We start from the raw sequence: 9,740 nt of genomic DNA, 5'->3' as shown, positions 1-9,740 counted from the left end.
CTGACAAAAAACAGAATTATAACATTGCATATAATAAATACAATAAAAATATAATTGAAAAAATTATTAAGTGTTATTTTGTTAAAGGAGTGTATCTGCCGTTAAGTAAGTCAAGAAATTTATCTATATAGTCAACTCTTGCTTCGTATTCTAAAAATTATAAATACCTTAAAGTTACACTTGTTTTGAAGTCGGTTGAATAAATATTAATTAATTTTGAAATTTCGCGCAAATTATTCGATACAAAATCGATATACCAATGCAGTGGTGACATTCCTGTATATTAGCCCTGTTTCACGCGACTCGCGAAAAGTGGCATCCCTATTAAGCAGAATTCGCTAAGGTGGCAACCACGCACGGCGACTGAATAAAATTGGAATAAAATTTGTTTTATTAAATTATAAGCACAAGCAATGGCTGCCACCCCAAGCGCCCCGGGCAAGGACGAGATGATCGACCTGACCAAGCTGAGTCCGGACCAGCTGATGCAGATCAAGCAGGATCTCGAGCAGGTGAGTGCCGCATGTGGGTGTGCGATGAGTCAGGAGTGGAGAGGGGAATGGGGAGGGGGTATTCTGAAGGAGGGGCTCCGCTGCAAATGGCACATGCTTCTAAAAATCCGCCAATTCATATGATCCTCAGGAGATGACCAACATACAGGACTCGCTTTCCACGCTGCACGGCTGCAAAGCCAAGTATGCCGGCTCCAAGGAGGCGCTGGAAACCTTCCAGTCCAACTGGGAGAACCGCCAGATCCTGGTGCCCCTTACCAGCAGTATGTATGTGCCAGGACGCGTCAAGGATCTCAACAACTTTGTCTTAGACATCGGCACCGGCTACTACATCGAAAAGGTACTTGAGATTCTCTCAACTAAACGCACCATCTGGCTTAACAACCATCTGTTTCTTCAACAGGATCTTGATGGCTCCAAAGACTACTTCAAGCGCCGCGTGGAGTACGTGCAGGAGCAGATCGAGCAAATCGAGAAGATCCACCTGCAGAAGACGCGCTTCCTCAACTCTGTGATCGGTGTGCTGGAACTGAAGCAGGCGGCCGCCGCCAAGATGGTGCAGGCACAGCAGCAGCAATCCCAGCCAGCGGCCACCCCGAGTTCCTAGGACCACCACCTTCTCCCAGGACGACCGAGACACACACAGAGAATGAGAGCATTAAATTATTAAACCTATAAACGAGATGTGTGCGCATTTAATTAACATAGTTTATTAAATTGTTCAGCTACTTTTTGGCCTCTTCCAATGCCACAGTGAGAACCTTAAGCTTCTGTTCGTACGCAGACTTTAGATCCTGTAAGAGAAGAAGATGTAACTCATGAAAAGAAATAGTCTGTAATGCCAACGCACCTTGAATATCCTCGACTGGGTGTCGTATTCCGAACGCAGCTTATCGTACACTCCCTTCGAGATGGCCAATTTCTTCTCCGTCAGCAGGCACTTGTCCTGCTCCGCCTTGATCCACAACTGGCTCTTCTCCAGACGCGCCTGCGTGTGGTCGCACTCGGCATTCTTCAGCTGCAGCATGTCCTTGGTCACCTGCAGCACATCCTTGATCGTCTCCACCTGGGTCTTCAGCACGGCTATCTGCTGCTCCTGCTGCTTGTTCACCTTGGTCTTCTCGAACAGCAGAGTTTTGGCCTTAAGCAGCAGCTCCTCCTGCTCTTGCCGGGATTTGGGTGCATCTGTGCCGCCCAGCATGACGGACTGCTTGAGGGACTGCTCCAGCTGCACTACTCGCCGCTTCAGACGCTCGTTCTCCACCTTGGCTTCCTGCAAACAGGTTGATTGGATGGAGTGGATGTATTGGATGCGTGCAATCCATGGAAATACGGGTCAACTAACCTCAAAGTCTTTGCGGAGTGCCCCGATTCGCTTGCGAGACTCCTCGAGCAGCGCCTGTTTTTCGCTCTCCAACGTGAAAACCATGTCGAGCAGCTCGTTCTGCGGCTGTTCCGGCAGATGCACATCCTCCTGGCCATTACCTTCTGTGACATTGTTGTTCAGATCACCGCCAACGGCTCCCTCCTCATTATTATCGGACATTTTATTGGAGAATACTTTTTGAGTCCAACACAATCGTTGAGCAATGTGCGTTTGCCGTGCCTTTGGGTTGTGTTTTCTTTTTGTATTAATAGACCAAATAGATGCAGACGCTATTTATAGGAGATCCCACTCTCCGGTTCGCTCTTGGCTAGATCACTCTCCCGAAATAACAAAACCATTTCCCTCCAGTGTTTAGTTGGCGCCTCAGCGTATTCTGAAGTTCAGTTTATTATACATTGAAGCGTTTGGATGAGAAAGGATTACGGATGTGCGGTGTTAATACAGATCGCTTAGGGCAACACAATTAAATTGTTGTTACAATCAAATGGGGCGACAATTGAAAGTGAGTGATTTGATTAAAATTAAATGCCTAAACAGAGTGGGGGAAGTGAATGTGCCTCGCTCGCAAAGGAGTATGTCTAACCGTCCAGTTCGCCAGCGGCGCAGGCATCGGCATAGCTCTTTCCGCCCTTCTCCTCCGGATTCAGCTTGATCATGTCGTCGATACGCAAAATGGTGATGGCCGCCTCCGTGGCGAACTTCAGCGACTTGATCTTGGACATGGCCGGCTCCAGCACACCAGCCTTCTTGTTGTCCCGCACCAGGCCCTCGATCAGGTCCAGGCCGGTCCACTTGAGGTCCGAGCGCTCGGGCTTTGTCTGGCTGGAGTTGTGGTAGGACCGCAGCTTGGCCACCAGGTCCGTGGCGTCCTTGGCCGCGTTGACCGACAGCGTCTTGGGAATGACCAGCAGCGACTTGGCGAACTCGGCGATGGCCAGCTGCTCGCGGGAAGCCAGCGAGGTGGCGAAGTTCTCCAGGTAGATGGACAGGGCAGCCTCCACACAGCCGCCGCCGGCCACCACCTTCTTGCTCTCCAGCACACGCTTCACCACACACAGGGCGTCGTGGACGGAGCGCTCCATCTCATCACAGTAGAAGTCATTGGGACCACGCAGGATAATGGAGGCGGCAGCACTAAGGAGGGGCATTCAAATATAATAATTGATCATCTTGATGTACCCCAAAGCCAAACTCACCGCGCCTTTGTGCCCTTGATGAGGATTAGCTCATCGTCGCAGATGCGCTCCTGGGCCACCTCAGCGGCCTCTCCCACCATGGAGGCATCGAAGCTCTCCTCGCCATCCATGTTGGTCAGCGAGGTGAGGAAGGCGGCGCCGGTGGCCTTGGCAATGATCTTGAGATCACTCTTCTTCACGCGACGCACAGCCATGGCGCCGGCCTCAACGAAGTACTTCATGCACAGATCATCGACTCCGCCGCTGACCAGCACCACATTGACTCCGGTGCCCAGGATCATGTTGATGCGCTCCTTGGTGATGTCCAGCTCGCGGGCACGGATGGCCTCCAGCTTGTCGGGGTCGTTGATCAGCACCTGGACGCCCATCTTCATCTTGGTCTTCTGCAGCGAGAAGTCCAGGCAGGCGATCTTGGCGTTCACAATCTTCTTGGGCATCTGCTGGGAGGCGATGGTGCAGTTGAGGGCGTAGCCGGGAATCAGCACGGACTCCCGGGCAGACTTGCCATGGGCCTTGAGGACATTAATGGCCTTGATGGAGTAGGCGGTCTGGCCCCGGGGATCTGTGATCTTCACCGACTGGGCTGCATCCACGACCATGGCGGAGAAGAATTCGGCATCGGCGCCGATGATCTTCGAGCTCATCGAGGTCTTGGCAATGTTGATGAGGGAGTCGCGACCCAGCTCATCCACGGGGGCGGTCAGGTGCTCCGAGATGTACTTGCAGGCCTCCTTGCAGGCAATCCTGTAGCCCGAGATGATCGAGGTTGGGTGGATCTTCTGTTTGACCAGCTCGTCGGCGTTCTTCAGCAGCTCGGCGGCCAGGATGACCACCGAGGTGGTGCCATCGCCAACCTCCTCGTCCTGCAGCTGAGCCAGCTCAACCAGGACCCTTCAAATTTGTCGGGTTAAATGGATTTTAAAGGGTTTCCCACACACAACAACTCACTTGGCAGCCGGATGTTCCACTTCCAGCAGTCGCAGGATGGTGGCTCCGTCGTTGGTCACCGTCACATCGCCGATGTCGTCCACCAGCATCTTGTCCAGACCCACGGGACCCAGGGAGCTCTTCACGATGTTCGAAATGGACAGGGCGGCCATAACTAAAAGGAAAAAGGATCCCAGTTGCAGTCATAACCTCACTTTGCAGGGCTAGTCTTTCGGGACTTGTAACTCTCTAAGTGCTATGGCTTCTTTTGGAAAACCAAACTGATTGATCGGACAGCCCTCCCCCGATTTTGTTCCGGAACATTCCATATACAATGCGTGACCGCCTGGTGAGTAAGAAACGTGCTCTGCCGGCAGACGCACCGCAGATGTGGACTAATCCCCGCCATTCTCACCGTTCTGTGTGCGCACGGATGCTCCGGATTGGCGGGTGCCAGCAATGGACAGCGAAGGGGCCAAGGTCGACATTTTCTTTCGGTTTTCGGCGAGTTTTAATAAAAAACGAGATTAATCAAATACTGCTGCTGCACGTTAACCGCCTGACTCATGAAATTAGAGGTGGAAATTGGTGAATAAGACTGGTTGGGAGCTTGGATGGTTGGGAACTTGGATTTCGATGCCATCGATGTTTTAAAAGTATCGATATTTTCGATGCTTGGCAACCTTAAAACGAAACCTTAAAGTTTAAAAATGTATTATCACACTACAGTTGATCATTATAATTTAATTTAGAGTTTACCACAATAAACAAAGCCCTTCACATATATAATTAGTCCTAGTACTTACAAAACTTGTATTAGTTCATTACTGTTGAGAAAACGAGTATGGGAACACTTACATAAAAAAAAACTATGGAAATTGTTTAAAAGAATGTATCTATTAATTAAACGCGTGCAGTAAAGTATATATTGCTTATTATTATTGCTTTCTTTTTTTATCTGCTTAAAATTGGATTTCAAACATCGATGAAACATCCGCCAAAAACATATGTACATAGGAAACATTCGTGCCTGCAATCAAACAGGTGATTAATTAATTAGTTTTGATCAATGTAACAAGAAGGTTAATTTTTCAGCCGGCGTTGAAATTGATTTCGCTTTCATATATATGTCGACTATAAAAACTTCTCATTCCCTGCTAACAAGTACAAACGACACAAAGTAAAAAACAAGTTTTTCCCAAATTTTGTACAACTAATTTTTTTATAGTCATTCAATTGACAAATTAGTTTCGATTGATTTCAAGTTACCCTTTACCACTTCTGATTACCCAGCAAATTAACCATGTCGTTCCTTGGAGATCGACCAAAGAGACCCCTGTCGTCATGGATGTTGTGGATGAAGGAATCTGGGCGGGAGCAGATCAAGTCGGAGAATCCCGGGCTAAAGGTCACGCAAGTGGCTGCCATGGGCGGTGAACTATGGCGCGGAATGGGGGAATCCGAGAAGTCCCCGTGGAAGAAGTCGGCCAGCGAGGCGATGGAAATATACAAGGAGGAGGTGGTGCTCTGGAAGTCCCATGCCGAGATGGACCCCAAAAACCAGATGTTGGTAAAAAAGCATCTGAAGAAAAGAGGCCTTCCGAAAGTATCTCAATTTGCGGATACCTCGGCAAAGCCGACCCTCTTTGTCTACGACAGCTCAGACCAATCCTTTTCTCCGATCTGCATGGATTGCTTCTTAAAGTGCTTGTTGTCCCATTGGACTTCATTGTAGCTTCAATAGTTTCAACACTTTCTAAATTTCTGTTTTGAACTGGCTAGAATCGCACACAAATCTCTAAATAAGAAAAATACACGACACGAATAACGACAAGATTACACTAAATAAGATCGGCCATTTGTGCTATGTCATTCTATTCTACAATATTTATGTCTTGTGATTTATTCTTCGGAGATTATTGTTATCTTGAACATGGCAAGGCTTCCAAGTATTCTTAATTCCCGAGTTACGGTTGCTTCTGTTTGCAAAGTAAGAAGTAAGAAATGCCAGATAAATACAGGATGTTGAAAACAAATCAAAGGTTACAAAATGGTATTAATTTGTTAGCTTCTTGAAAACAAGAATTTGTTTAATGATTTTTATTAAAAATTTAATTATAATTAATATTTTAAGGAAACGATTACCTCTGGCAAATCTATAGTTTGCTGTATCACAACAAGTGCGCAAAGAAATCTTTGCTTTTGGTTTTGGCATTGCATTTGGCTTTTGTTTTGTCTGCCTTCCATTCCCTTTCTCTCTTCCCTGCTGTTTAAGCCAAAAGCCAATTTGGCTTCTTGTTCTCTTTGCCCGGCACATCGTGCTATGTTTTTGTTCTGGCTGGTTTTTCTGCTCCGTGCAATTAAAGCTGCCAGCTACTGCTCCTTTTTTCTATACCTCCTGCTGGCTTCTGCGTTTGGCTTTCTGGAACCAAGACAAATTGTCTTCGTGCAGCCGGTATTTACACTTGGAGCCACAAAAATAGTACACGTATAAACCCCGTTAAGTAAAATTATGTTCTGAAAACTCACGTGCTTTCTGAAAAACAAAACGAATAAGATTGTTTTTTATTCGAATAATTTTTAAACAGTTAATATGTATTTTAAAATTTTTAATTTCTCGTTTCAAAAAAAAAAAATATTAATAAAATTCAAAGGTTTTTAAAATTTGTAATTATGTTTTAAAATTAAAAAAAAATGTGTAATGGACTTGATTTTGCTTAAATGTATTCACCAAATATTTTTGTAACTGGCTTTATTTTGAAATCTAAAAACCCTAATGGAAGTGCAAATGTTTTTTTTTTCTATGGAGTTATAATTTAATGGACGCTGCTGTTCGGCTGGACTTTACTGTGAGTGTGTTGGTAATGGGAACACCTACACATATAGCTTCAGCTGATAATTGCAGTGCAAAAAGCAGCGGCAGCAATGGCAACTGCCTCCTGCATTAAAAGTCACAATGGCGACAGCTCACGACACATTGCTCTGCCTCTTCCCTAATACTTTCACCTTTCTCCTTTCTCCCCAGTGAATGTGTGTGCGCGAGTGTGAGTGTGATTGACGGCCGGCGGGCTTTCTCATGTATGTCGTGTCTGTAGTTATTGTTGAATTCAATTTGCCGTAAATGTATTGTTGGCCTGACTCGGCTTGTGGGACTTGTGGTCGCTTCTGTTGCCTTTGGTTACAGCTCATTAGCAGCAGCACACATGCACAAATAAGAGCCGAGGACAACCACTCACATCGCAGGATAACGCTGATATCGCGCTCTCGGTTAACTTAAATGCAACCAAGTCGCATGCGCCACGATCAAACAATCCTTTTGTATGTACATACAGTAAAGATTGGACTTAATATAACTATTCTGACCATATAAAATTCGGACTTCTACCCAATTGCCTTTAGATCGATGGATAAATAGCCTTAAAACTTACAAAGAAAAAGTGTATTTCCAAACAAACAAAGATTTGTTTTTTCTTGACGTGTGGCAATACTTTATAAATTGTATAAACAGTGAAAATAAAAATTCTAAAACATTTTGGGAATTTATTTGAAATCAATATTTGAATGTTAAATATATTATAATTAATAGGAAAGTATTATTAACTATGCCATGTTTTTATATTCCTTAAATAATGTTCAATTATCTGCTTGAAAATATTTGCAATCTATTCCAAATTTATATTTTTTACAAAACTTAAATATGTAGAGTTTTGTACATTACAAAATTTTATGTTTTATTTTCAAGAAAATACTTAAAATGGCTTATAAATTTTTTGTAAGTGTTTAACATAACGAGCCCTGACTGTACAAAGAACAACACATAAAAACAGCAAGCAATTCCGATTGATTTATTGTGGCAATGGTTAATACGATTAAGCGATTGCGTCCATAACGAGAGTGAAACAAAATCCATCACAATGGGTCGCACCTGTACCTGTGTGTGTGTGTGTGGTGCGTGGTGTGTGTTTTGTCGGCGGAGCTCAGCGGCTTTAATTGCCAGTCGGTTGGGCTCAGTTTGTCTGGCCGTGTTTCTGTGGATGTGGCTGTGGATATGGAAGTGGATGTGGAAGTGGAAGTGGATGTGGTTGGGATTTATGCTTGTTCTACATGCATGTTGTACAAACAATTTAGCTGTAACTGCGACACAAACACATACACACTCGAACACAGACACAGCCTGCCTCAACACTCACACAGTCACACACGTACGATGGGAACTCAGTATGCGTGCTGGACGACCTCCATTTAACACCAAACGTGTCATTTGTGGCTATTTGCTGGTTGTATGGTTGTATGCTTGGCATATCTACGTACTTTACGAGGCTCTGGCTGCGTTTTGTGGTCTATTAAGTGGCTCGCACTAAACCAAAAAAAAAAGCCATCATCTTTATGTGACTTGTGCAACAAGGCGTATGAGCGTTATGCCTCAAGTGAGCAACAAGCGCCGGAAAATAAGTACCCGTTCATAAAGCTCAACATCCCATTGGATGGCCACTAAAATGCCTGAGTGCAGGGCGAAACTGTTTGCGAAACCCCGATGAAGTGAGTGTGTAAACTAAAGTTCATTAAAAGTAAAATCTGAGTACATCAGGAATATCAAAGCGCCGTGTTCTAATACACTTCACTTTAAGACGCAATAAAGCGAACCATTTTATTTATCAAACGAGACAAGACTGCATAACTCGAATGATGGTTTATCTTCATCCCCAATTTTAGGACTCTAATTAATCCACCTCTTCCGAATTGACATCCCTATAATATCCCCCGAAACGAAGGGTATAATAAAAGCACAGAGGGATAAAGAAGGTTTTCCGCTAGGGATGATGAGATATACATTTTATTTTACCTAGCTTAGAAACAAGGTACTTGGCTTTAAATATAATATTCTCATGATAATATAAAGGTTAAATTACTTAAAAGTGTTTGTCAAAATATATTTGCATTAAAACTGCTTGAAAGGAAGACATTTTTAATCAAAGTACATGTGTTTAAGATAAATTTATAATTCTCTCAAATCGAATAGAAAGAAAAAGCGACTATAAACGCAAGTCCGCAAGCACTCAACACTGGTTTTGGACGAAGATGTTTACGACCCTGCCTGCTGTGCATGCAACAGGGGCGAGGAGTCCTGCGGAGCATGGTGAAATGTCGACGGCTTCGCCTACGCCTGTGATAAAAGCGTCCAAGAAAACTTTCACCCGCCGCCGCAGCGGAAGAAAACCGAAGCAACAGTAGAGCAGAACACTTGCCACATGTATGGGTTGCAAGAAGCTGTCTAAGTCCGCTCCGGGTTATGTGAGTGTATTAAAAGGACATAAAAAGCTGGCCAGGAATGCCTGGTAGACTGGTGGTCTGGTAACCCAGCACGGCTTTGGGGAAAAAGTGAGCAGCTCAGCCCAGCGACGAGCAGAGCGATGCTCTGATAAACAAATAAACAAATTAATAAAAGGCAAATAACGAAACAAGACGGAAACACGAGTCATAAATTAAATAGCAACAGCGAAAATTGCTTAAACGAAAGGCGACGGGCGACGGGCGGCGATTGCTACTCCATAAAAACTCCACTCCAGACAAAAATTGTCCTCTTTGGCTGTCAATTTTTCGTAGCATACACACAGGCGCGCGTCCTCAACACAAAAAGAAAAGTTTGGCAAAAGTAAAAAAAACAAGCCCGCCAGGCAGAGAATATGGTGTGGCGGCAGGAGCAACTGGGTGCCAGCA

At 44.8% G+C, this 9,740-nt stretch overlaps 4 protein-coding genes across 4 annotated transcripts; 2 read left to right on the top strand and 2 right to left on the bottom strand.

Annotated features, from left to right (window-relative positions):
* The first annotated feature begins 312 nt into the window (after nucleotides 1–312).
* Nucleotides 313–1,272, top strand: LOC128262528 (probable prefoldin subunit 5). The gene is made up of 3 exons (XM_052996838.1): nucleotides 313–512; nucleotides 643–852; nucleotides 916–1,272. Exons 1-3 carry the CDS (start codon nucleotides 414–416, stop codon nucleotides 1,117–1,119), a joined length of 513 nt encoding a protein of 170 aa, XP_052852798.1. The 5' UTR covers nucleotides 313–413; the 3' UTR covers nucleotides 1,120–1,272.
* On the bottom strand, nucleotides 1,201–2,148 carry LOC128262517 (uncharacterized). The gene is made up of 3 exons (XM_052996825.1): nucleotides 1,858–2,148; nucleotides 1,363–1,785; nucleotides 1,201–1,306 (listed from the first exon to the last, which is right to left on the bottom strand). Exons 1-3 carry the CDS (start codon nucleotides 2,056–2,058, stop codon nucleotides 1,238–1,240), a joined length of 693 nt encoding a protein of 230 aa, XP_052852785.1. The 5' UTR covers nucleotides 2,059–2,148; the 3' UTR covers nucleotides 1,201–1,237.
* Nucleotides 2,149–2,242: 94 nt separating this feature from the next.
* LOC128262507 (T-complex protein 1 subunit alpha) lies at nucleotides 2,243–4,619 on the bottom strand. The gene is made up of 4 exons (XM_052996813.1): nucleotides 4,438–4,619; nucleotides 4,044–4,197; nucleotides 3,096–3,986; nucleotides 2,243–3,033 (listed from the first exon to the last, which is right to left on the bottom strand). The coding sequence occupies exons 1-4, from the start codon at nucleotides 4,508–4,510 to the stop codon at nucleotides 2,478–2,480; spliced, it is 1,674 nt and encodes a 557-aa protein (XP_052852773.1). The 5' UTR covers nucleotides 4,511–4,619; the 3' UTR covers nucleotides 2,243–2,477.
* Nucleotides 4,620–5,172: 553 nt separating this feature from the next.
* LOC128261462 (high mobility group protein Z-like) lies at nucleotides 5,173–5,890 on the top strand. Its single transcript, XM_052995181.1, has one exon. It carries the CDS (start codon nucleotides 5,326–5,328, stop codon nucleotides 5,755–5,757), a length of 432 nt encoding a protein of 143 aa, XP_052851141.1. The 5' UTR covers nucleotides 5,173–5,325; the 3' UTR covers nucleotides 5,758–5,890.
* The last annotated feature ends 3,850 nt before the right edge of the window (nucleotides 5,891–9,740 follow it).

Source organism: Drosophila gunungcola, chromosome 3R (genome assembly GCF_025200985.1).
Source record: "Drosophila gunungcola strain Sukarami chromosome 3R, Dgunungcola_SK_2, whole genome shotgun sequence".
In the NCBI taxonomy this organism is placed as follows: domain Eukaryota; kingdom Metazoa; phylum Arthropoda; class Insecta; order Diptera; family Drosophilidae; genus Drosophila; species Drosophila gunungcola.
The sequence above is the reverse complement of the archived record's forward strand: the minus strand, read 5'-3'. Positions and strand labels throughout refer to the sequence as shown.